The 26923-nt window shown below is 44.3% G+C and overlaps 2 protein-coding genes across 15 annotated transcripts in view; both read right to left on the reverse strand.

The window, feature by feature from the left end:
- Nucleotides 1–445: 445 nt before the first annotated feature.
- On the reverse strand, nucleotides 446–7035 carry FIGNL1 (fidgetin like 1). Of its 4 annotated transcripts, none has more exons than XM_023232054.1 (5): nucleotides 6939–7029; nucleotides 6151–6361; nucleotides 4529–4637; nucleotides 4316–4403; nucleotides 446–3621 (listed from the first exon to the last, which is right to left on the reverse strand). In XM_023232054.1, exon 5 carries the CDS (start codon nucleotides 3609–3611, stop codon nucleotides 1587–1589), a length of 2025 nt encoding a protein of 674 aa, XP_023087822.1. In that variant the 5' UTR covers nucleotides 3612–3621; nucleotides 4316–4403; nucleotides 4529–4637; nucleotides 6151–6361; nucleotides 6939–7029; the 3' UTR covers nucleotides 446–1586. The 4 variants fall into 4 exon arrangements, with proteins under 4 accessions (XP_023087822.1, XP_023087823.1, XP_023087820.1 ...); XM_023232055.2 differs by having other exon boundaries at nucleotides 446–3340; nucleotides 3456–3621; nucleotides 4316–4637; XM_023232052.1 differs by lacking the exon at nucleotides 6151–6361 and having other exon boundaries at nucleotides 6939–7035.
- An 8083-nt stretch (nucleotides 7036–15118) lies between these two features.
- DDC (dopa decarboxylase) overlaps nucleotides 15119–26923 on the reverse strand; it is a 105191-nt gene continuing 93386 nt past the window's right edge. For 4 of the 11 annotated variants that reach the window (XM_023232034.1, XM_023232038.1, XM_023232035.1 and 1 more), the window contains 4 exons: nucleotides 24782–24880; nucleotides 21956–22057; nucleotides 17645–17863; nucleotides 15123–15526 (listed from right to left, as the gene is read on the reverse strand). In XM_023232034.1, the coding sequence (XP_023087802.1) occupies nucleotides 17663–17863; nucleotides 21956–22057; nucleotides 24782–24880 (402 nt within the window). In that variant the 3' untranslated portion in view covers nucleotides 15123–15526; nucleotides 17645–17662. Of the gene's footprint in view, nucleotides 15527–17644; nucleotides 17864–21955; nucleotides 22058–24781; nucleotides 24881–26923 lie in introns of all 11 variants that reach the window. The other 7 variants (XM_031936014.1, XM_031936016.1, XM_031936012.1 and 4 more) reach the window with 4 other exon arrangements.

Here is a 26923-nt window from a genome sequence, read left to right on the forward strand (position 1 = left end):
AGTGAGACTCTGTCTCAAAATAACCAAAACAAAACAAAAAATGAATTCTAATGAAAGACAATCACATATTACAAAGGGAAAAACTAAAAATTGCAACAACAATCTTTTAACATAAAAACAGAAGGCAAACCAAGGATAGAAATTTTAACTATACATACACAAACTATCTAAATTCAACAACTAAGTGTTTCAATTTGTCATTTCAAATTGCACTGTTCACAAGAGAAAACATTAGAACTTAAACGTAACCTCCATGAGACCAAGGATATTTGTGTTGTTCATTGCTCTACCTTTCGTACCTTCAGTTTTTTGAATAAATGCAAAAAGAATGCCAACAAATACCAAAACTGCCTCCTGCCCAATGCTGCCACAGCTCTGACTCAGTGCGGATGGAGTTTTACAGAGGAACTACTTTTTCAAGAGGACAATTTAGAATGCAAGCCAAAAGCATTAAAAAGTGCATATTCTTTAATCCAAGAATTACTCAAGAAATTTATACATTTTTTAAAAAGATCACCAAATGCATCCCACATAGTTCCTTTACAATAAACAAAAGATAAACAACTTAGTGTCCTGACCTATATGCACTCTACCAGATGACTCAATTATAGTCCATCCATCCATGGAATCCTAGACAATCATAAAAGGACATTTATGTCAACATGGAAAGTAAAGATACGCTTCAAAGAGCAGGCTACGAGAGAGAATACATTATACAATCCTACTGCTATATAAAACAAAACATCTGGAAAAATCTATGCTTAAATATTAATACTATGCCCCGCAAAGTGGTAGGGTAACAGTGATTTTTATTCTTTTTACTCATCTCTATTTTCTCATATTTCTGTAACAAACATGCTTCACTGTAACGAACATGTTTCATAAAACAAAATCTGAAAACACTTATTTTTGAAAGAGAGCAGTATTACAGGCTGTAGTGTCAAATAAAATATTTCACTTCCCTGAAAGTAACCAACATTCTTAATTAAGCTTTCAGTTCTGTGAACATATCTCTAATACGAGATCACACCTTGCTATTTCTGAAAATGTTAGTCCTGATAAAAATTAACCACCATAAAAGAGGTAACAAATTGGCTGAAGAAAGTAAAAATTGGCACTTTAGCTTTTAGTGAGATCTTAAATCTACTCAAATAACACTAAGCAATACTTTGTCCAAATGTAAACCATTATACTAGCCAACATTAAGAATTATGTGGCCATCAGAAGGCACTTTCTTCAATAAAAGATGAATATTAATCAGATACAACTTTATATGTAATCCTCAAGTAAAAAAAATTTGAGCTCACTTTTCATGTTATATAGCTTCAAGAGAAAGACTTCTTAGAAACAAAAGTTCATTCTCACTTTGTTCAGATAGGCTTACATATCAGGTAATCACTGCAGAGCAAAACTTACATTAACATACACTATGTCAATCAGTTATAAAATCTGAGCTATTATTTGAAGTACAGCATTCATTCAGAATATATTCTAAAAAACACAATTAACACATCCCCAACTTTCTATGCTAAAAAAAAAAAAGACTGTACTACAGACATGCCTTCTTTTGATTCCAAGAACCCCATTTACTTTCCACAACCAAAAGTTTTGTTCCAGTTTTCATAAAGCTCTAAATCTTTTGGAGAAACACTAGGTCGCACAGTTCTAAAAGCATTTTCAAAATCGATATAAGCTATTGGTCGAACTTGATCCGGTGTTACAGTAGCAATGTCAGCAGTTTGTAAACTGCGAATAGGACCAAGAGAAGCCTCTCTGCAAAGCTGTGTCATGTCTGCTCCTGAGAACCCATCAGACTGCTGTACAACCTGTTCAATTTCCTCCTCACTGAGGCAACACTGCTCTTTGGACATTAGATTAATTACTATCTGTTTCCTGGCTGAAGCTTCTGGGAGGGGAATATAAAGCCTTTTCACCAATCTTCTCCGGGCAGCCTCATCAATTTCTTGTGGCCGATTTGTTGCCCCTACCACTAGGATACGATCTTCAGAAGATGTTGTTGCTCCATCTAGCTGAACTAAAAATTCTGTTTTTATCCTTCTAGAAGATTCATGCTCACCATCTCCCCTTTGAGATAACAAGGAATCAATTTCATCAATAAATATCACAGCTGGTTGCTGACACCTTGCAACAGCAAACAATGCACGGACCATTTTCTCCCCCTCACCTACCCATTTAGAAGTTAAGGATGAAGCAGAGATGCTAAAGAATGTTGCCCCAGACTGACTAGCAATGCACTTGCCAATTAGAGTTTTACCAGTCCCAGGAGGACCAAAGAGCAAAATTCCTTTAGGGGGTCCCCTTAAACCAGTAAAGATGTCTGGCCTCAACATGGGCCACACAACTATTTCCTTTATGGTGGCTTTAGCAAATTCTACTCCTGCAATATCTTCCCAATTTACTGGAGGTCCATGATCCATAATCTCATTCATAATAAGTTCAATCATCTTTGGCTCCAAGTTCTTCAGACGCTCATCGACTGGATGTGCTGGTTCTGTAGGCCCTGCCCCATAAGGCTTATACTGCTTTCCTCCATTCTGCTCTCCCCCATCTTGCTTGGGTATAGGAGGAACAAACTTTCCAAGTATTCCTCGGGATCTACTAGCTCCTAGAGACTTTTTTACACCACCATATGAAGACCCTGATGCACGCTGAGGTTGGTGGTACTTTTTTTGCTGATCTACCCATAATTGTTCTTTTGCCGTTTTAAATGTAGGCAGGTTGCTATCCTCCTTTGGGCCATTATCTTCTGTTTTACTACAAGTCTTATTTAGTATTGGATTGGAAAGTGCATCAATGGTGCCAGAATCATAAAAAGACTTCCTTTGTGGACTCTCACAGGCAGCAGGAAAACAAGACTGATTAGATAAGAACATATTAAGTCCTATGTTTTCTTTTGGGGAGCTGTGATTTTCCTTTTTGACATTTCCAAACAACGGTGTGACATGGAATTTTGCAGTGGCTGAGTCACCTACAGGTGCTGAGAATGTAGGACAAGTCTTAGCAGTGTTAGTCACCATAGGTGGCTGGGCACTCTGAAGGAGTTTCAAAGGATTGTTCTCTGGGAAGTCCTGGGTCCTATCTTGATCATGGGCTGAGTTAGGTAATGGGTCACTCTCTTGAGAACTACCACAAACACTAAATTTAGGAAGATCAAAGACAGTGGCCTCCTTATGGATTACCACTGATGCATGAGCAGGTTCCAACAGAGAGTCTTTGAATTTTTTGCCAGCTTGCATCATCTTCTGTACACTACTCATTTTGAAAACATTATTTATTGACAATCCAGACTGCCACTTGTCACTATCTGTTTGTTGAGATCCTGCCAAAGTTAAAATGTTTTCTGCATAATTATTCAAGCCAGATTCAACATTGTCAGAATCAATAATTGCAGAATATTTCTCTGCATATTTTTTGAACAGTTTGGTAGCACAGACCTGGGAAATCTCAGAGTTTGCCCATGCATACTGAATGCGTAATATCTGTGCACGGTATGCATCTGCCTTCCATCCTGTACATATGCCAGATGTAATTGCGAAGTAATTCTTCTGCCATTCACTCAGGTGCACAGATCTAGAGCTGGAGGTCTGCATTTTAGAGGTCCTATAACAAACAATAAAAATGAAAATGAGTATGAAGAAAACAAAGACATAACACTTTAAATATAGTTTTAAAATATCTGCTAATCTGAAGCAAAGGACACTGGGCTTTGTATTTATAATGTAGATTTATAAGGACAGGTTATAAGAGAAATATCTAGTTAACTATAGATTGTAAGTATTCAAGACATATCAATACGAAGTCTTCAATACTAAAGACTTGATTAAATAATAATTTGAGTTAAATTGTTTTACATAATTTTATCTGTAGGGAAAGCATTCATAAGGTTTAGATGAAAAGGATTTGAAATTAATCAGAAAAAGAAAAGCAATGTGGAAGAACAATGGAACTATAGATACGTAAAGCAAAACAAAATGAACAAGAGGTTTAAGTCTGAGCTGTAAAAGAAACTAGTTGAATGAGCTTAAGCGAACTTTTTACTATCACTGACGGTTCTTTAGTTTTCTTTTTCTTTTCTTTTTTTTTGAGACAGAGTCTCACTCTGTCACCCAGGCTGCTGGAGGGCAGTGGCATTATCTCAGCTCACTGCAACCTCCACCTCCCAGGTTCAAGTGATTCTCCTGCCCCAGTTTCCCAAGTAACGGGGATTACAGACATCCGCCACCACGCCTGGCTAATTTTTATATTTTTAGTAGAGATGGGGTTTTGTCATATTAGTTAGTCTCGAACTTCTGACCTCAGGTAATCCACCCGCCTTGGCCTCCCAAAGTGCTGGGATTACAGGCGTGAGCCACCGCGCCCAGCTGGTTCTTCAGTTCTCTTATCTGCAAAGTGAGAGGAACCATTGGGACAATCAAATCAAATAATGAATATGAAAATAATCTGAAAACTATCATTATCCTTACCACACAAATGTAGAAACTGAGGCTGAGAGAGTTAAAGAACTTACTTGAGATCACACAGTCAGTTATGAATGGTACCAGAAATGGAACACGAGCAGTGTCAATCCAGGTACTATGCACTTCTGCATGTACACAATGCTCCTTGATGCCGCTATCCTAGGTCACAGATTGAACAGCATGGATCACAAATTTAAACTATGGCATATTTAAATGACTTTAATAACTTATTCATGAATAAGTTCATCACCCCAAACAGAATGCCCTAGAATATCTGTTACAATAAATGAAATAAGAGAACAAGCTGGCCTACTAGTAAAATGCTTTTACTTTAGATTTCTTCTGTCAAGTTATTCGCATAAGTTTCTTCACATTAAGTTACATTTAAACAGAACTGTGGATGTATCACATTGCTAGATATATAGAATTTACTTACATATCCACAAGAAAAATTTATGGAATTTTTTGTTTCCTAACAGTATTTCAATTAAATGAAAACCAAGAAACCCTACTTAAGTCTCAAGTATTTGAAATTTTGCCTTTCAAATTACTTGTAAGTACAGCTTAATAAACAACAGGTTCTTTAAGTGCAACAGTCATGTTTAATACAGTTTTTATCTCCCATAATGCCTTACAAAGAATTTGTCACATTGTAAGTAGGTGTTCATAAATTTTTGTTTAAAAAAAAATAAGAAAACTTAAGATCCAGAGCTTTAAAGACACTGTAATTTATTTAAAGCTGTAAAGCTAAATAAGCTAGAGTCAAAACTAGATCTGACCTCTCCTGCCAAGCAGTTCATCCTTTTTTTCACTATACCATTTTGATTTTAAACTCATTTATACAATACTGGAAATGAGAAACTTAAAGAAAGGTGACTGAGAAAACACTTGACACAAACTTTTTTTTTTTTTTTTTTTTGAGACAGAGTCTGTCTCCCAGGCTGGAGTGCAGTGGCGCCATCTCGGCCCACTGCAAGCTCCGCCTTCCAGGTTCACGCCATTCTCCTGCCTCAGTCTCCCGAGTAGCTGGGACTACAGGCGCCTGCCACCACGCCCGGCTAATTTTTTTGTATTTTTAGTAGAGACGGGGTTTCACCATGTTAGCCAGGATGGTCTCAATCTCCTGACCTCGTGATCCGCCCGCCTCGGCCTCCCAAAGTGCTAGGATTACAGGCAAGTCACCGCGCCCGGCCGACACAAACTTTTACAATTAGTGTTATCATTCTCTTCCTCTCCATGGCTTCATTCCACTTTATCATCTGTTATCATGAAATTTCTACCATACCTCAGAGTTCTAGTCACTGTTCTCAGAATAAACCCCTTCTCCTTTCTATATTCACCTTTCCTTCAATATTCATCTTCCAAGTCTTACTTCTTCCTTTCAATTCAATCATTTAAATGACAAATATGGCTAACGAAAAACTGGCCATCACACTGATCAGTGATACAACCATTGTCTTGTTTACCATTTCCAAGACAATTTAACCTTTATGGCCTTTCCTAGATCTAAAAAGTATGATTAATTAGTACTGTCATATGAACTGCATTTCAATCTTCTTTATTTTGCCAATGTTCTGATTATTTTAATAATGTGATTAACCGTCTTCCTAACTAGATAGTTGGCTTCTGCAGAGAGGAATTGTTTTCCATTCCATTTACATTGTCTTAGTACCTAGAATACAGTGTCCTTTGGAATAACAGCTATAAAATACTGACGGAGTGCCTACTCAGTACCAAGCACTGTATACAGGCCTTTCATAGGACTCTATTCTTGATGCAAAACAGAAGTTAAGAGCACAAGGTCTGGAGCCAGGCTGCCTGCGTTCAGATCCTGGCTCTATCAGCAGTGACTGCAGGAGAATCTCTTAATGTCTTTCTGTTACCTATAAAAGAAGGGCAGCAACATCACTGAGCTGACAAGGTATTTTACTTCTGCAAAGCACTAGACAGAAGACTCAGCAGTTAGAAAATACTCTATAAAATACTGCTTCTTCCGATTCCTCACAATGACCCTTGAAAGGTATGAGCCCTTCTTTCTCATCACAGAGATTAAGAGCTTGCCTGGGTCACAGGGGAGCTGACTGACCCCCGCTGTGGGCGCCCAGAGCCCCGCTGGGCCGGGTAAATGCCTGCGGTAAGCGGCCCCGCCCCCGGACAGGCTCTGCCAAAGAAAGCCGTCCGCAGACCTGGCCCCGAGACTGCTGTCCACGCCGGGCCCCAGCTTCCTAATCCTGGATGAGTCTGGTTCTGGGCTAGCGGGTCAGCCACCCTCCCCTAAGACAGAAGCAAAAGGGCACAGCCACTGCCTGGCTCCCGCCTCCCACGGCCTCCCGCGAAGCCCCCGCCCCGCGACCCCCCAGCATTCCAGAGGCACACGCCCGCCTCTCCTCTACGCCCCAACCCTGATGCTTCACAGGAGTCAGCAGCGCCCCTTTCCCGCCTCCCGTCACCTCTTCCTACCTGCGGCGGGTCTGGGACGCCGGCGGCCTCCGAAAAGCGCGGGGACCTACGTGCGCCTGCGCGCTGCTGTCGCCCTTGGACTCGCGCCGTACGTACGTGCGTGCGTGCGTGCGTGCGTGCGTGCGTTCGGCGCGCGGGGCTTGGGCGTGGCACCTGGGCCAGGTCACCACCACCAGGGCCCCAGCTCCGACCGGTGGTGTTCGATAAATGCTTATTACATCATTGTGCATAGGCTTCATTTTTAAAAGTCCTCCCACATAAATACAAGGAGGCGATGGAAATTGAATGAAGATTCGAAGGATTCCCATAGAGCGTGGCTCACCTGCCCTCACCCGGAGAGCCAGCCGCGGCTCAAAGAGGAGAGCAAAGCGTGGCTCTGCTGCGCCCACCCGTAAGAGCAAACAGTGGCTCAGCTGCGCCCACCCGGGAGCTCGAAGCGTGGCTCACCTGCGCCCAATCGGGAGGGCAAAGCGTGACTCCCCTGCGCCCCCCGGGGAGAGCCAGCCACCCTCCTTCTGTACTGCAGGCAGGGAGCGGGCGGCGGGAGAGGAGCGGATCCACTTAGGTCAGCGATTAAGACGTCGTTACGACAGGCCACCCCGGCCTTGCGGGGCCTGTGGCTGCTCCCCCTCTTGAATTCGGGCCTAGCACGTCTCACCTCCGCCCCTCGCACCCTGCAGTCTGCGCTCCATACAGCATGTGAGCGGGTGCTCAGCAATGTTCCCTGGCTGAAAGAACCGCATAGAGCAGCATGAAAAAATGACAAGCATGTTTAAGATAAAATAAGGGAGAGTACTGAATCCGGCAGCTCAGATCTCCCCGCAGCCAACATCTACATTCCTTTGGACAGCTCTCTGCTGTGTAGGGACACCTCCTTGGAACTTTGAAAAGCACTCCATCATTACCTTCCACTTTGTTCTGGAGCAAGGTTTCAAAAGAAGGGTGCCGTATTTTGATTAATTTAGTGAACTGAATTTTCAGACACAAGTAACAGAGCAGCCACTCAGTGGCCTCTGCAGTAAATAATGATATCAGATCACATAACAAGACTGGAGGTTGGCGGGAAATCTGGGCCTGGTGACTCAAAGAAGTCGTGAAGGACCATCTCTTCATTCTGCCACCTTCTCACCTGTGGATTTTCCTCCCTAGGCTTGTCACCTCGTTGTCGAGAGATGCCCTCACAATCCAAGCCAGGCAGCCTCACACGACCAGATCTAAAACACAAAGAGGGAGCCAAACTGAGAAAGGACCTTTTCCCTCTGAACACTTCTCTCTTGGAAAAAGAAAATGTTTCCCAGAGAGCCTCCTAGCCTTCCTCTTATATCTCCTTGACTAACTGGGACCCGGTCCTCTGGATATCCTTTCCTGAGAAAGAGAGAGTCTGGTGCAGGGGATAGAGAAAATGACTAGCAACTAGCAGCACATGATGTTTAAACACAAGATTTAAAGAAATGCAAGGCACAAGCAGTGTGAAGATTTTTTTTTAAGTTTTTAAAATCTTGACAAAATAAAAAGGAATTGGACAATGCACTTTAAAAACTAGAAGAGGTTTCACTGAAAACAACAACTCCTAATTCATTTCATGGCTTAGATAGTAATAGAAAATTAGTTTATTCTAATTCCACACTTTATCAACTAATTTTAATTATTTTATAATTACCCAAAGTATGTCATGTAGAATGAAAATAAAAGAAAATGAAAACAGTTATATCAAGGCCAAGTCAGTTGTATGTTTACTGGCTATTTAGAAATTTCTAAATACGTGTATATTTAGAAATGACTATATAGATACTATTTGAGTCATGTTAGGGATGGAAAGTTATGTCTCCCCAAAGTTTGTATGTTGAAATCCTAAGCCCAATGTGATGGTTTTAAGGGGCGGGGCCTTTGTGAGGTGATTAGGTCATGAGAGTGAAGCCTTCATAGATGCGATTAGTAAGTATCCTTATAAAAGAGACTCCAGAGGCTGGGTGCAGTGTCTCATGCCTGTAATCCCAGCACTTTGGGAGACGGAGGCAGGTGGATCGCCTGGGGCCAGGAGTTCGAGACCAGCCTGGCCAACATGGCAAAACCCTGTCTCTACTAAAAATACAAATATTAGCCAGGTGTGGTGGTGGGCACCTGTAATCCCAGCTACTTAGGAGGCTGAGGCCTGAGAATTGCTTGAACCCAAGAGGTGGAGGTTGCAGTGAACTGAGATCGTGCCACTGCACTCCAGCCTGGGGGATAGAGTGAGACTCTGTCTCCAAAAAATAAAATACAATAAAAGAGACTCCAAAGAACTTTCTAGGCCTCTTGCCACCACCTAAGGATGCAAAGAGTTGACAGCAACCTGGAAGAGCCCTCACCAGAACTCAACCATTCTGGGACTCTGACTTCCAGCCTCCACTGTGAGAAATAAATTTCTATTGTTTATGAGCCACTCAGCATATGGTACTTTGTAGAACAGGCAGGCTACGACAGGTAATTAGCAATTTTGGGTGATTTTCATCATCAAAATTTTCATGATGGCATTTTGGAGAAATCACATAAACCACTCTCTTACCCTCCTAAAAGTATTGCTCAAATACTGAATTACATTTGTGCTTGCCAGAGTTAACTTTTTTCCAACAAGTAACACTAGCCACTTCATTTTGTGCTTTTGATACAAAAGCATTTCCCAATCAAGCGGCTTTCATCTTCTGGCCTGGTTGGCAAAAGTGTAACTCACTTCTGCACCCTCTCTGAACCCTAGTCTCCTCATCAAATGTAAAACAGGAATAAACCTTTTTACCCTGGAAGCCATTATAAGGATTATAATCAACATAAGATATAATTCTTAAATTATCAAAGCAGTCGCTGGCATGTGGCAGGCACGCAACAGAAACCGTGTTGCTGTGTTATTTTTATTGTTACTATTAACACTCCTATTGGGATTGAAACCCTTATGCCATATCAAGACTTTTCCATCTTTGACAAATGAGACATATTAGGACAGTATCTTAATAATATGGAAGAGTTTAGTGCTTGAGATATTCAATTATTAAACTTCGCTTCCAAGACCACAGACTGGTGGTATATACTGTGTGTGTGTGTGCATGCATGTGTGTGTATGTGCATGCATGTGTGTGTGTATATGTGCGTGCATGCTTGTGTGTGTGTATGAGAAAGAATATGCTGTTCTTTCTTCTTCTGGGTAGAAGTTGTTGAGACTTCAAGGGAAGAGGTTTTCACCTACAGCAGACAGTGCCAGTTTTCTTGGTGTGAGGGATTCTGGGAGATGGCTCTCCATTTCCATATTCATGAATTTTATAAACATGCTCTCAGATAAATGCCAGTGTACACTTCAGTGAACTCATTTGTTTTTGAGCAGAGGGGATAACACAGCCCTAAATAATGTGCCTCCCTGTCAGCCAGGAGAGTTACATTCTGGAGATGTGTGTGTCGGTGGGTGTGGGAGGCAGGTGGTGGTGAGGAGATAGGGAAGCCGACAGGACAAAGCTCAGAGGGAAAACAGCCCATCTAAATCCAGTTCTTTCTCTGGGGGATTCCCTGTATGTGGATTCGCACTGACTTCCAAACCTCTCAGCTCCCTGACTCAGTGGTAAGAAAGAAAAAAGAACCAGGATTGAGGGGATGGTGTTCCAGCCCTCCAGCAGAGAAGTAAGATGTGTGGGCCCAGGGTGAACCAAGTGCACAATTTTAGTAAAAGATCTGTATTGGCCACACTGAATGAATCATAAAGGGATGTGAAGAGGCTATCTCTGGCATCATTGTCATAAACAGAGCTGGTGACGGGGGAGGTGGTGTTCTCCTTGTGTCAAAAGACAAAATTATTTACAGATCACATTGGCTTGTATTCATGATTCATGAATCCAGTAGCCTCCATTCTATAAAATAGAATTAGAGTTCCCACTGGGCAATAGCAGAACAGTGGTTTTGTAAGGTTGGAATAAGGAAACAGTATTTTTTTAAAGGTTGATTGGTTAGCATCAGCTTACTTCAGACCACTTTTCTTGTCATGGTTAAAGCAAATGGGACTTCCTTATGACTCTGTCTCAGGTAGACTGAGCTCTTTCTGATAGGTTGCTGTGAATCTCTTGTTTTCAAGAGAAACTGGTCTATCTGGGGACCACCAGCTTTCTTAAAGTTTCAGCTTGATTAAATGGCACTTAGCATGAGTGATGCCACTTTAGTTTGGTCTGTTGGGACCTAGTGCAGGAGCTCACTCCAAAACAATGCCCTCTCATAATTTTTCTTTAACACCTGAAATAGCGCAGAGCAGAGACAGAAGGAAACATTTGCTTGGGTCATCATTTTCCTCAAGGACTGCGCTACCAATTGGAGTCAACACTTCTAGGTGCCTCCAGTTTGGTACAGTACGTTAGGGGTTGAATTGCGTCCCCCAAACAGATTTGTTGAAGTCCTAACCCCTGGCACCTGTGAATGTGGCCTTATTTGGAAAGAGGGTTGTTACAGCTGTAATCCAGTTGAGATGAGGTCCTACTGGATTAGGGTGGGCCCTCATCCAGTTGATTGGCGTCCTTATAAAGAAGAGGAAAAGAGTCACAGAAGGAAGAAGGCCATGTGAAGATGGGGGCAGAGATTGGAGTGATGCTGTCACAAGCCAAGGAATATCTGGGTTACTAACAACTTGACTTTGTAGACAGCATGGCCCTGCCAACACCTTGATTTCAGTTTCTGCCTCCAGAACTGTGAGAGAACTTGTTTATGTTGTTTGAAGACACCAAGACTGCCATCCATTGTTCCAGCAGCCGCAGGAAACGAATGCCCTGTATTCTTACAGCACTGCGGCAGGATGGTGGAGTGATTAAGAGCAGGGGCTGTGGAGTCAGCTTTCCAGGGTTCAAGTCCCAGCTCTACTGCTCACAAGCCACTACTGAGAATTGTTCAGAATCAACCCAGCTGAGATCTGAAGATCATTTAGACCGGAGCCTGGCCCACGGTAAGCACTGCCCAGGTGCCAGGTGTTATTATGGCCGGGCTGGCCAGTTCTTCCTCTTAGGTTGCCCTGCTTAGAGTTTGGGAAGGAAAAAATAAAGCCCACCTTCTTGTTGTTGTTTTCTACCATTTTAGTCTGCTTAACCTTACTGTTTCATATATTAGCTAAATTCTCTTATTTTACAGGACATTGGAATCTCAGATATACAAGGAAACTGAAGAATTTTCTAATTTTCAGTCCAATCTCAGGGACTGAAAAGTCAGTCTCATAGAAGAATGACTCCGATTTCCCAACCCTTGGTTTTTTCCTATCTCCATTTGAGCACCCACCATGCAGGAGAATTCACTGCCCTGTAAGAAAACACTTTCCAATTGCTGATAGGCTGACTTCTAAGTTTTTCTTCGTATTGAAAATCTGTCTATCTGTCACTTTCTCTTTGGAGCTAGAGAGGAGACTCTTCAAATTAAAGGGAGTATAAAATGTGAAGACAGCTGCCGAGTCCTCTTTGAGTCTCTCCTGCGAGACAGCCTTCCATTTAGAACTCTCCCGGTGTGACTTGGCTCCTCTCTCACAACGCTTGGGGACACATCCATCTCATAAATGCTGGGGTCTAGATCTCACTTTGACTTTGGAGCACTTTGGGATTCACGAGGTCTGCTGTAATACAGACTGTTCTGTTATCTCCTTCTTCTTTCCTCTACCATCCATTGTACGTCTCTGCTCTGGGGAACCATTCACCAGTTTCTCTAAATTGGTAGCTCCAGATGTATCTAGTTTATGCAAGCAACTTATGCTCACAGTGCTTTCTTATTAATGTTTTTTCTACTACTTCTTACAAGTGTAGGTTATGGCAAGTAACACAGAGGTATTAAGGAAACAGATTTTTATATCAAATGCAGTTGAAAGGCAAAAAAATTTATAGTGTGTGATGTTTGGATATTTGCATAATTTAGAAAAGCAATGAAATAATCCCTAGATTTTAAAAAGCCATTAGTCAGTGTTCCTATCTTTCCTTAAATGTAGACTTTGTGAATTGCATACCAGCAGAATCAGTTTCTAATTTGTCATGTCTGTTGGATTTCTGAATTAAGGGGTGCAGGTGTGGAGTCAGTGGATATTAGAACTGCCCTCCCTTGGGGTCTTCTCCCCTCTTGTTTCTCTTTGAACTGTGGCACACCCTCATGATGATCAAGGGGCCACCCGGTGACACCTGCTCCCCTTTTTGTCTTGGGCTTTCCTGCAGGCTTCTTGGTGATGGGCATGTGGTCAGCCACAGTGAGATTCTCCAGGTTTAGGGAGTATTGCTATTTGCTGGATTTTAGAGAGGAGACATGTGATTCCAGGACAGATCTTTCATATCAGCTGTTAGTTGTGTCTAGATCAATCTGGGACTTTCCCAACACTAAGCAGGAGGGGCCTGTTATCCGGGGAGTAAGGAAACATCTAACTCCAGTGCCAGCAGCAGTTTGTGCACTCTTTTCGACACTAACTTGAATATGTATTTAAATAAAGATGCTCTGTATTGACCACAGATTAGTCTGAATAATCCAAAACTTTAAAAACTTCCCCACATTGGACTATTCAGGGATGGTCTAGGGGCCAAGACTTTACCTTGGTAGGCAAAGATGGGGCTTCACCCAGAAGAGAATAAATGTCTTCACTGCCAGTTACCTTCAGAAATGGTTAATCCTGGGGAGCAGATAGCATCTTTTGCAGCATAGTTTACTGGGCAAGAGCGTGGATTCCAGAGCCGGACTGCCTGGACTCCCATCCCAGTTTGGCCACTGACTATATGACCTTGGGATAAGTCACTAAACCTCGCAATGCCTCAGATTTCTCACTTGTAAAATGGGCATAATAATTGGCCTGCATCATAGAATTTTAAAACAAGTATTAAACTAATACTTTAAAACACGTATAACAGTGCCTGGCATACAGCAAGTGCTATGGGTGTGTTCTTGTTAAATAAACTGGGAGAAGTTCTTCTTCCTGTATCTAAAGCTGGGGAATTCAGATCTGAGAACCACTTTATGGAGGAACCTGGAGAAGTCAGGAGGTGGGGTGAACTGCCATAAGTTACCTAGAAATGAGCGAGAAATCAGACAAGCTTTTCTCTCTGTTGGGTCTGTGTCTAAGCTGATGTCTTAGACTCTCCATCAAAAGGATCCAGCCAGTTTGGAGGGAGGAAATCTTCAGTCACTTGCTGGCCTCCTGCCCTGCTTCTGTACAGCATCCCCGTTGGCCCCTGCCACCCAGTCTCCTCCCTCCCATCAGGTCTCAGCCGTCTTTCTGAAGTATATTTGTGGATGAGGCTGGATGAGCCCACTAAAGCAGAAAGCTGGTATCAATGATGTTGGTGGCTCACATTGGAGCCCTTGCAGCAATCTTAACTCAAGGGTTGAAAAAGAATCTTGTAAAATTTAGACATCCCAGCCTTAACTCAAGTGGAGTGCTCCACACTCCACTGGTCCTAACAAGGGTGGCCCCTGATGGGCCCCAGAAACAGCCTCTGTCCCCACATCATGGTGGAGGTCAGGTCTTCATTTGCTGTTGGGTAGAGAACAAACGACCTGAATAAATTAGATGGGGAAGTACTTGGCATCTGACATATTTCCAGATTTTTGAGTAATAGATCATATCATTCACTTAGTTCACATAGGTTTGGAGGTCTTTGAAATTCAAATATACTTACTAATAACCCAAGGACCCTTTCTGAGAGTGCGTTTGATAGTTCTGTAGTCTTCAAAGGACAAGAACTCATCTTGGGATTAAAACACACATTTCTAAAAGCAAAATGGTTCCCAATACAGATAGTGAACTTAAAGTGAGATTGAGTAAATACCACATCCTTGTCGGAATTTGTTTACAGAAGCACTCTTCAGTTGCTTATCAATCATGATACTATAGGACAGATAGACTTGTCAGACCAGAAAATCAAGACCCAGAAAGCCAGAGAATCCTTCCCATCACAGCAGAGACTTCAATCTCATTGCTCCAGGTTGTCTCTTGATTCTAATTTTATTTCCACAGAAGTTGAAGTCATCTCCAAGTAAAACTTCTGTATTGTTAATGTATCCAGAACAGTGCCTGACATATACTAGGCACTCAATGAACATTTGCTGAATAAATGAATGCTGTTTAAAAACATCCCAAGGATACTGTATCTTTTTCTACTTTGGAGGGAATGTATCAAGAATAAATTTGATACAACATAGAACAAGATGATCATCTGACACAATTACTATTTCACTTGAATTGTTTATTAGGCATTTAGCCACATGACAAAGGACAATTTAAAGACCACAGATACAATTTCAAGTTGCATGAACATAGACTGCCCTGGAAAATATGTCAGTGAGGCTTTCCTGCCACTTCTGATGGCTGCAAGAACATGAAAATCTGTAATGTTTTAATCAACAAAAATCACAGCTAATGAATAAAAGCTATGGCCATGAAGATTAACTTTTTATATAGCAAATAATATTTCGTTGTTGATGAGACATAAGCAGACAAAATCACAACCCTCTGGATAACTTTGGAGAAAGACATGGGAAGCCACAGGCAGACTCAGTTCCACGAAGCCAGGATGATATTTATTTACTTCTTATTCCATTTTTCAGATATATCTCTCTTCAACTTTTGATTCCTAAAGGAAAAAAATAGCATGAGCATATGGCTACATTAAAAAGAAAAGAGTAAGAATTGCATGTGCTTCTTATTCAAATATAAAGAACGAATATATCATTTCTCCAAAAAACAGAGACAATTGTGCGATGCCAAAGAGTTTGAACTTAATAAAGGAATTTTTATTGCCAATCTGCCTTTTCTGATGGAAATTGTATTAGTGTCAACTAGAATCTCTGCCTAATTTTCTACCTCTGTAAAATAAGAATAGTTCCTACTTTCTCTCAGAACTATAACCACATGAATATGATGTAATAAACTCAAATAAGTACAAGTAAAATCAAGGTATTAAGATTTTTATTGTTCTAATCTGTCCAAAACAACATACATGCATTAGGACTTACTATAGTATCACATATCTTTTTAAAAATTGAATTTCATTTTTACCTTTTGAATCTATGGCAAATATAATGACCCCAGAGGAACTGAAACTCTAATGAGAAATATACCTTTGTTTCTGATAAATTTTCAGAGCTACATTCTCCACATATGTTCTTCTAGGCATGTGTCAACACAGGCTTATGAGATAGATGCAAAACATGGGGTTGCAGAAATGCGAGCCGGGAGTGTTTGCCTGATAGAGATTTGTTTTGTATGGAGCTTACGGTGGTACTTTCCCTCCCCTCACACAGTGTTATGCTGAGAGCAATGGAATAACTTCAACATATAAGCCTGTCCCCACTACCTGCCAGAGATGCTTGAGATACCACTTTGGAGTTGCTCTGGGTCAGGAGGTCTTCCTCAGACCCCAGGTCTCTCTCAGTTTATGAGTGGGGAAAGGCCCTGGTTGCACCAGGGAAAGGACCTGGTTCTCAGGGTATATTTTGACTGAGAAGGTAGTTCTTTGGCCTCAACTTTCAGGAGCCGTGGACAGGTCTATCACGTATATGAAATATGATTTTCAACTTCTGACTTATTGAGCACTATACTTTTTCAGATATTCACAATTAAAATCAATAGCAAAGAAGATAAAGTTGTAGTCAATCAGGAAATGCATTACATGACTCACAGAGTCTAAATCCCCCACAGGTTGTAATGAACGAGCCATTGGAAAGGAAGAGGGAGAGAGAGAAAGAGAAGCAGACCCTAAGGAGGGATCACAGATGTCTTCCACTAAACGGGAGAAACAGGTAGACGTATCTCAACAGGATGACATTCTTAAGATAACCTAATGAAGAGGCTTTCTAAGGTTGTCTGGGTTCCCACAAACATAATTTTAAATATCCTTCATGTTGCCAACACTGCATTTATTTAAAATGTGTGCTTTGTTTTTACAAATTAACTGCATGCTGTCTACAGGGTTTAGCTGTGAGGGGTTTACCCCTCACAACTGCAAGAAGTCTGGTAGTTGACACATATCCTTTCTTTAAACCATCAAGAATTTGGACGGCAAGTCGTGAGTCACAATAAATTCCCTTTTTATTGTTTTCATTAGTTCTCTAAAGGTCACCAGTTTCTTATATGAGCTTGTTATGATAGTAAGTTATCTCAACAAATGCTGTTTGAAGAAACCTAAAGTGTTTAGAGATTGATGTAAGAGAATAAAAAGTAAAAATCTAAGTTTTAAAAGAATTATTAAAATGTATCATTCCTTTACTTCTCCAGAATTAACTTGAATTTCTCTTCCTTTTTTTTTTTTTTTTTTTTTTTTTTTCTTTTTTTTTGAGACAGAGTCTCGCACTGTGGCCAGGCTGGAGTGCAGTGGCGCGATCTCGGCTCACTGCAACCTCCGCCTCCCAGGTTCATGCGATTCTCCTGCCTCAGCCCCTGGAATAGCTGGGATTACAGATGCGTGCCGCCAAGCCCAGCTAATTTTTAGTAGAGATGGGGTTTCACCATGTTGGCCAGGATGGTCTCCATCTCTTGACCTTGTAATCTGCCTGCCCTGGCCTCCCAAAGTGCTGCAATTACAGGCGTGAGCCAATGCACCCGGACTTCTTTTCCTTATTTCCAAGTGAGGGAAATGCACCCTGGCAGCATTGAGTGGGCGGGTTGGGCCTGTAGCTGGGTCTGGACTCCAGGAGGACACTCTTGCTGCGGGACAAGGAGACAGGCAGAAAATGAGCCCAGGGCAGCCTACCTGCAGCTGGCTTCACTCCTACTCCCTCTCTGCTCGCAGCACGTCGGCTGCCAGCTCTTTGATGTGCTCCCAGGCCCACTGCACATGGGCAGATTCCACAGTGCGAGAGCAGATGGCAAAGCGTAGGACAAACTTCTCCCTGAGGTGACATGGAACCAAGTGGATTTTTTTGGCACTGTTTATTCTTTGCAGAAGAGCTTCATTCACTTTGTTGGAACCCTGGAGGGATTGAAAGAGAGGAACTGTGCTCAGGTCTCTGAGGATTGAAAAATCAACTGGTCATGTAGGAAGGCCAGTGCTTGGCAACCCTGCCATACATCAGGAAGAAGCCGACTAACCATCCCCCTTGCATTTACGATGTTACAAAATTCAACAAAATAATAGTAATGCACCCTAAAAGACTGCATGCATCTTCTCCCCACAGACAATTTCGCCATATTCTAATGTGCCATTAAAAGATGACCCTTCCGACCGGGCGCGGTGGCTCAAGCCTGTAATCCCAGCACTTTGGGAGTCCGAGACGGGCGGATCACAAGGTCAGGAGATCGAGACCATCCTGGCTAACACGGTGAAACCCCGTCTCTACTAAAAATACAAAAAACTAGCCGGGCGAGGTAGCGGGCGCCTGTAGTCCCAGCTACTCCGGAGGCTGAGGCAGGAAAATGGCGTGAACCCGGGAGGCGGAGCTTGCAGTGAGCTGAGATCCGGCCACTGCACCCCAGTCTGGGCGACAGAGCGAGACTTCGTCTCAAAAAAAAAAAAAAAGATGACCCTTCCATGGTCTAAGGTTTTTTAAGGAAAATAAAGATCCCTAGATATGTCATCTACAAATGTATGAGCTTAAACAGCAGAAATGGTGTTTCTGATGGCACCAGGGGAGGAGTCTCTAAATTCCCACGGAAACATAGAAGAGTCTCAGCAACCTAGAAAATGAAGCATAATGGTCAAGCTAGTGCTAGAATCTGGGAAGAATGTCCATGAACCACAGGACCAAGCAACCATTGATGCCTCTCCAGACGAGCACAGCCCACCAGCCTGGGGTAGGGGCAGAGGCCCCACCCCTCCCACTACACTAGAGATGGAAGCCTGGTATCAATCAGCCAATGGGAAGCCCTTGCTGTCCCGCCTGGGCCCTGCTTCCACAGCAGCCAGTCTCCTGACACTTCACCTCCACCTCCCTTTGCTCCTCTGTCCTTCTTCTGATTGCAGGCAGTGACTCCATGTCTTCTAAGCCATGGAGTCTTAAATAGAAAGAACTGAATGTGGGACACTGCATCCTAGTCACCCGAGCCTTGCAGGACTGCAGTTCATGGCCCTGTCTTCAGAGTGGAGAAGCAGGGAGGACGAGTAGGAAGGGGAGAGTTCCATCCACCGCACAGAACCACCTCAGATGAGCACCTGCTGGATGCTGGCACCTGGCACAGAGCTGCGCAAATACCCTGGCCTCTAGCTATGGGCCTGAGCGCCCTGCTCCTGTTGTGCCCAGGTAGACAGTGATGGGTCAGAGGAAATTTGGAAACCGTGGGTGAACACCAGGTCTGCGTGAATCTGGATGAGGATTCAAGGATGAAGATAGAGAAAAAAAGAAATGATGGTACCAAGGGAATGGAATGTTACCAAAAAGACTCAGCATGAGAGCAAACATCTGCGAAGTATAGAGCACAGAAAATAGGAAGCAAATTATTTAGGAAAAATGTGCTTGTCATTTTCAAACAGACTGGATAGGACAGTACTTCCATGAAGTAGAGGCAAGAAGCCTAGCAGAGATGGGACAATGACAATGAACAAAGTAGGCTGAGCGCACACAGATGAAGACCAAGCAAGTACTGGCCGCGATGAGGATGGAGGGAGAGGGACCATGATGCCATAGCAACATCACATCTGCTTTAGTAAAGAGCCACATGATGCACTGAAGCATTCAGCATGAGGGGGCCTGAAATTCAGATTGAAGAGGATTAGGCCAGGAGAGAGTGAGGCCAAGATGGCAGATGTGGAAACAGAAAAGTGAGCCACGGTGTTTGACTCATGTGCCTCCTCCAGAAACTGGATTTTCAGACTGGAGGCACAAGCAAAGTTTTACAAAAGGAAACATTTGTGAGCTGAAAAACGCCCTGGGCTTCCTGCACAAGAGGCCTCACTATATGGCATGAGAGAAGAATGGACAGAAACCAGTACACAGATGGGTTTGGTGGCCTCTATAAATTATGCAAATAAAATAAAAGCCATAACCTTGACAACATTACGCTAAGTGAAAGAAGACAGTCATAAAAGGCAATATGTTGTATGATTTCATTATACAAAAGTCCAGAATAGACAAACCTACAGAAACAGAAAACAGTCCTAAGGACGGGGAATATGGCATGACTGGGTGTGGGGTTTCTTTTCAGAGGATGAAAATGTTCTAGAATTAGATTGTGGTGATGGCTGCACAATTCTGTAGATATACTAAAAATATTCAAATGTAGCTTTTTTTTTTTTTTTTTTTTGAGATGGAGTCTTGCTCTGTTGCCTGGGCTAGAGCACAGTAGCACGATCTCGGCTCACTGTAACCTCTGCCTCCCAGGTTTAAGTGATTCTCCTGCCTCAGCCTCCCGAGTAGCTGAGATTACAGGTGTGTGCCACCACTCCTGACTAATTTTCGTATTTGTAGTAGAGATGAGGTTTCACCATGTTGGTAAGGCTGTTCTCGAACTCCTGACCTCAAGTGATCTGGCCTCCTTGGTCTCCCAAAGTGCTGGGATTACAGGCGTGAGCCAACATGCCCGGCCCAAATGTAAACTTTAAATGAACAAAGGAATTATATCTCAATGGAACTGTTAAAAAAATAGAATATAAAAGTCCTAGAAGAAAACTGTCGGCAAAAATAAGAATGAAAACCACTGCTTGACAGCAGATGAGTCTAATAAGTACGATGCCAACACCAAGGTTGGTTGACTGGACACATCCTGGACATGGATGGACTGAGGCTTCTCCCGCAAACACCCAGAGTGTGTCTTGCCCTCTTGGTCCTCTGTGCATCTCCCAGGTCTCATCACTTGTGCTCTTCCAACAGCTCAAGTCTCCTCTCCTGCTCTACTACCTGCAGGCTTTCCCATGGCTACAGCAACTCCTTGCCTCAGAGCTCCAAGTCAGGTGAGGCAAAAGGATGTCCTCCACATGGTAGGTGGAGTGGCAGTGCCACACTCTGACTGGCAGCCCCTTGAAAATGACACTGACCCCAACCTGCTCCTGAGTGTCTTCTCCTGAGTGTCTTTAATTTGAAAAAGGAAGCCTCCTGGAAAGGCTTGAAATGATTGTGAATTAAAAGCTACCTCGGTCAGGCACAGTGGCTCACGCCTGTAATCCCAGCACTTTGAGAGGCCGAGATGGGCGGATCATGAGGTCAGAGTTTGAGACTAGCCTGACCAACATGGTGAAACCCCATCTCTACTAAAAATACAAAACTTAGCCGGGTGTGGTGGTGCACACCTGTAATCCCAGCTACTCAAGAGGTTGAGGCAGGAGGATCACTTGAACCTGGGAGGCGGAGGTTGCAGTGAGCCAAGATTGTGCCACTGCACTCCAGCCTGGGCAACAGAGTATGAGACTCTGACTCAAAAAAAAAAAAAAAAAAAAAAACTTATAAAACAAACAGACAGAGGATTAGGTCTCACCTGGCTCTGTGCACACAAGGGAGATTACCAAGGGGCATGTGTGCAGTGCATCTTAGAGCCTTTTTGAGAACTGTATCATGATTCTCGGCAGAGATGGCTTATGCCCTAACCTGTGTGGGCCAGCCTGCCCTCACCTGGTGAACACTGGGTGAGCAAAATAACAGCACGCCACAGCACAGTGTCAAACAGACTCCTGTGTGGGCATCTTGTAAATGTACGCAGCCAGCAGCTCTGGGATGGGGCCCAAGACTGACTTTTCTAAGGAGCTCCCAGGCAATGCTGATGATGCTGATGCTATTGATCCACAGAAGATGCTCAGATTAGTGAAGCTATGGACAGGCCACTGTTTTCCAGGGAGGGCCAGTGGCAGAGGTGTGGGATGGAGCCCTGGGGATGGAAAAATGGTAAGGATTCTGGGACCAATAAGCTGTGTAAGTGAGAAGTCTCAGGGCAGGCTTGAAGAAGTGGGAACAGCCCCCATGCGTGGACGCAAGGCTGTGCAGCGTCGGGCAGGGCAGGCTGGTGGACTGAAGAACGCAGGCTTTGCTCTCCCATCTCTGGAGAGCCAGGGCCAGTTTTTGAGCATGGAGGTAATGAACGACACTTTCCCCTCTGTCACATTCACAGAAAATGAAAAATGGAATAGATGTAGACAAACCTTCAGCCGAAAGCAGACAAGCCCCAGAGTGACTTCCGCACAGATTTCAAAGCGGGGATCCTGGAGCACCAGTGACTCAAACTCATGGGACAGCTGGACGTGCTTAAAGAGGAAAGGGAAAATCTGTTTCTCTCATGGCCACTTAATTCAGAACTTAACTACCTAGAAAACCTTATTAGACTGCACATGTATAATTCATTTAGATGCTCTTGGCAATTTTCCTCAAGTGCTTGTACCATTCACTGACCAGCTGTTCCCAGGCAGGCCAAGAAACTCATTCCCTGCATTAGCAAAGGTCTAGTGTCTTCAGAACACCAATTGTCATTTTCTTCTGTTCACGGGACTATTTTTATCCCACCCAAACTGTCTTTTATAATGTTAGAATAAACACCGTGAGGAGGTATTTGAGCATTCCGGAAGAGACAATGGCTAACGCCCATCGAGTTGCTCCTCTGTGTTTCTGGTGCCAGCACTCACCACTGCGGCATCTTCAGGACAACCCACAACACAGAGGATATCGTGATTATCCCCATTTTGCAGATAAGAAAACAGGATGGAAGAGGGCGAGGGACATGTCCAAGGTGCACCTGGAGGCCTTGGCTGAGCTGGGGTTCTATGGCAGCCTGATGGAGCTGCAGCTCTGTGGCTGCCACAGCTGTTGCTCTTCCTTGGCGTTTGCCACCTAGAGCTGGGCATCCTGTCCGCTCTGTCACATTCGGAATCGGCCTTCCTTTCATTGAATACACTGACCTTATTTCACTTCCAGATAGTTATAGAACTCAGAAGCTATTCAGATAGTATGTGATCCTAGGAGAAGGAGCCCTCCGTGGCGTAGGCCCGTGCCTTGCTTATTCTAAGCCCGCGCATACAGCAGGGCCCCCACGTTGCAAGTGCTGGCAGTGGGTGGCTGGGACCAAAACACCTGTCATACGAGCGGTTCCTCGTCAAGCCACCAGAGGGCGCCAAAGACCTCGGCCCCATGGGCGATCCCGAAACCCGTTTCCCGCCCAGGGAGACAGGCTTTGAGCATCGCTGGACTCTGCTCCTAAGGCAGGATTGGGTCCCCTTTCAGAAAGAAGTGGGGTATGTTTTAAACAGGAGCCAGCATGATCATAACTAGTTGTCCTTGAGCTTAAAGATGTCATCATTGGGGAGAGATAAATCCCTGATTTTTTGGCTTTCTGTCCCCCCAAAAACTGAATTCGTCTCAAATGGGTAGAGGGCCATTTCCTACCCATGAATTCATATACATACTCCTTTCCCAGTTCTCGCCCCAAAACAGGTCCTCATAGTGCTCGACAGCTCCTGGAACTGTCCTCACCGAAGCTTTGGGAATAGACAGTTCATGGCACATCCTAGGCATTCTACAAAGCTTGCAAATGGATGTGTTTTTATACACTGTGCCACAGAGGATGCGGCTGGGGACACCTGCCCCTGCACAACTGGTTGTGAAGTGGCAACAGGACTTAAAATGGAGGACTGTCACCATCACTAAGGCTGAATATCACAGGTGTGCTTGTTCCCATGAAGCCTGGGGACCTCTGTCCATCAAGATGAGGCCACAGCTTAGAAAGGACACCAGGATCAGAGGGAGCCAGCAGAACAGCAGCAGGCCTTCTGCAGCTGGCTAAATGGGTGGCTTTAGGCAGGTCTGGGCTCGTATTCAAGACTCAGTTTCCTCTTTTTTTTTTTTTTTTTTTTTTGAGACAGAGTCTTGCTCTGTTGTCCAGGCTTTAGTGCAGTGGTGCGATCAGTGCTCACTGCAAACTCTGCCTCCCAGGTTCAAGTAATTCTCCTGCTTCAGCCTCCCAAATGGCTGGGATTACAGGTGCCTGCCACCATGCCCAGCTAATTTTTTGTATTTTTTTTTTTTTAATAGAGACAGGGTTTCACTATGTTGACCAGGCTGGTCTTGAACTCCTGACTTCATGATCCCCCCGCCTTAGCCTCCCAAAGTGCTGGGATTACACACGTGAGCCACCACGCCCAGCCAATTGTTGCTTTGTTTTTTGTTTGTTTGTTTGTTTTGTTTTTTTAAAGCAGGAGAGTGGGGCTTGTCGCTGATGAGTGGTTCTCAAATTTTAGTGCATAGAGAAGGTGTCTGGTTTGCTTGTTAAAACAGAGGTTGCTGGGCCCCACCGCAGGCCGGCACTGCTGGTCTGGAAGCATGTCTGAGAACCACTGGTCTAGGGAATATCTATCTTATTCTGGCAATCTAGGGGAGAAAAACACATTCATTATGTTGTCATGATTGCCACTGCTCAATGAACTTCATTCTTGGCTAGATGTGGCTAAAGCACAACCTATGTGGTGTTTCTACTGTGACCATCTTCCTGGACCTGATAACCAGCAATCTGTATGAAAGTGACTTAACAGATCTTATAAATACCCTCATCTCAACAACCCAAACTACAGTTTGATTCTCTTGCCGTGTATTTGCTTATTACAACATTTGAAGGCTGGGCGCAGTGACTCACACCTGTCAATCCCAGCACTTTGAGAGGCCAAGGCGGGTGGATCACCAGAAGTCAGGAGTTCGAGATCAGCCTGACCAACAAGGTGAAACTCAGTCTCTACTTAAAATACAAAATTAGCTGGACATGATGGCGCATGCCTGTAATCCTAGCTACTCAGGAGACTGAGGCAGGAGATTTGCTTGACCCCAGGAGGCAGAGGTTGCAGTGAGCTGAGATCTCACCAGTGAACTCCAGCTTGGGGGACAAGAGTGAAACTCTGTCTCAAAAAAAAAAAAAAAAATGAATTTATTTCTAAAGTCCCGAAAGACCTCTGCAATTTTACCCAGATAAATAATAAAAACAAGGTCACCTTGCGGATATAAGCCTGCAGTCCTTTGACTCCATACATCCTAAATACAAACCACATTTTCAAAGAGCGAAATCTTCGGCCCAGTGGTATCTGCCAGTGCTGAAATGAAACATGAAACGGACCATCAGTGAGGAAGATATTAAAAGCAGGCTTCCTTTTCGGCTCACTGGCTCACCTGTTTCTCTTGGAGGCAGCCGATTCCTAGGAGGCCACCCTGCTCCCACTGCCATGGCCCATCTTGGATAGCAGGGCCCTCCATGATGTGGGCAGAGGCTTTCTTTGGAAATCTCCAAGAGAGAGGAACACAGACAGGGACTGTTGACCTGGGAGCCAGCAATGTTCATTGTTTTCATTCAACAGATGTTTGGGGTGTGCACAGTAGGGCCAGACCCTGGGCTGGGCCCTGGGGTTCCGTGGTGAGCAAACAGGGAAGACATGGCCCTGCCCCCAGCGAGCTCACCATCCAGTGGGGATAAGGGGGTGATTTTCATTGATGTCCTTGCCTAGGAAGGAGGAAGCCAGAACCCGCTCTTATCTGCCACTTCTGCCCTGGATGTTCTGGCACTGTTTTCTAGAGCAATACTGGTTCCCTTTTGGTCCCACTGATCACCATGGAGTGACCCCAAGATCCCTCACCAGAAGACACAATGTGTGTCTCCAGGCTGGGCTCCAGAAGCTTTCCCTGTCCTTCCTCTGGTTTTCCCAGACCCAGTCAGCTGACTGACCCCCACACTCTCTGAGGGATGGAGATGTGGTGAAGTGAGCAGGGAAGGACTGGGATGAGGAGGCTGCTGGGAAGTGACCATAGCAGCACTGCGTGGTCATCTTAACAGTCACATTCTATTTCAGCTATAAAGGAGATGCTGAGGAGAGCTGAGCCAGCTCCCTGCTGGGCCTGGTTGACACAGTGCAGCCAGGTGCGACTCTCAAGCTCAGCTGGGCCATCTGCCGGGTGGAACTGCTTAGCAGGAGTCCTGAGTCCCGCACTGCTCCCCGGAAGGAGGGCTCACAGGTGGTTTTTAAAGTGTGGGTGAAGGCCGGATGCGGTGGCTCATACCTGTAACCCCAGCACTTCGGGAGGCCAAGGTAGGTGGATCACCTGAGGTCAGGAGTTTGAGACTAGCCTGACCAACATGGTGAAACCCCCTCTACTAAAAATACAAAAATTAGCCTGGCATGGTGGCACATGCCTGTAATCCCATCTACTTGGGAAGCTGAGGCAGGACCCGGGAGGCAGAGGTTGCAGTGAGCCAAGATGGCACCATTGTACACCAGCCTAGTCAATAGAGTGAGACTCCATCTCTAAATAAATAAATAAATTAATTAATTAATTAAAATAAAATAAAGTGTGGGTGGAATGAACGGATGGCAGCTGCTTCAGAACACAAGAGAAGCAGCTCAAGGACCCAGAGCCAGAGTGCTGCAGGAGCTTCTCAGGTCAAAAGGGAAACAGGGACCCAACCTCTGACTCAGGCATTCAGCATGGTTCCCCCCAGTTGTATGCCAAGCCCTGCCCGGTGTGTTGACACATTATCTCCTCTGAGCTTCCTAGCAGCACTGTAAACAAGGGTTCAGATCCCTACTTTCTTAGAACGAAAGCAGGTGTGGAGAGTGACTCGTTCAATGTCACCAAGCCAGCATGCGGCAGAGCCTGAGCTGAACCTGTACACACAGTTGTCTGCTAGTAAGCACTGCGTTTGCAAGCTGCTGGGCTGCTCAAGAACTGAGCTAACTTGTATTTTGGGAAGTCTAAAAGAAGAATCCCTTATCCCACTACTAGCTGACTGACTGACTGACTAACAGTCAGTAAAGCGACGCTTCCCTGCCACGGTTCAGCATGGGCGCTGCGTTCCAAAATCATTCCTGGACCAGTCATCCTCCTACAAATTAAAATGCGATTTCAGTCTAACATTTGGAAGAATACCAAGGTAAACTTAATTTCTGTGGTCCCGGAGTGAAAATGCACACCATCTAATTGAATGCTCACTCAAATGTGGCTCCAAATGCGTTGTCTCCAGAGACTGAGTTCAATGCACTGGCCCCTCCCCCAGTATGCTCCTGGGCGCCTGCAGCAGATGGCTGTGACTCCTGTGTACCCAGCCTCACCTCCTGCCAGACTAAGTTCCCAGAGGAAAGGGACTG

The sequence above is a fragment of the Piliocolobus tephrosceles genome, chromosome 8, assembly GCF_002776525.5.
Source record: "Piliocolobus tephrosceles isolate RC106 chromosome 8, ASM277652v3, whole genome shotgun sequence".
Taxonomy (NCBI): Eukaryota; Metazoa; Chordata; class Mammalia; order Primates; family Cercopithecidae; genus Piliocolobus; species Piliocolobus tephrosceles.

Excerpts from the sequence above, each read along its gene's own strand:
- FIGNL1 (XM_023232052.1), bottom strand. The coding sequence starts at position 3,611 with ATGCAGACCTCCAGCTCTAGATCTGTGCACCTGAGTGAATGGCAGAAG.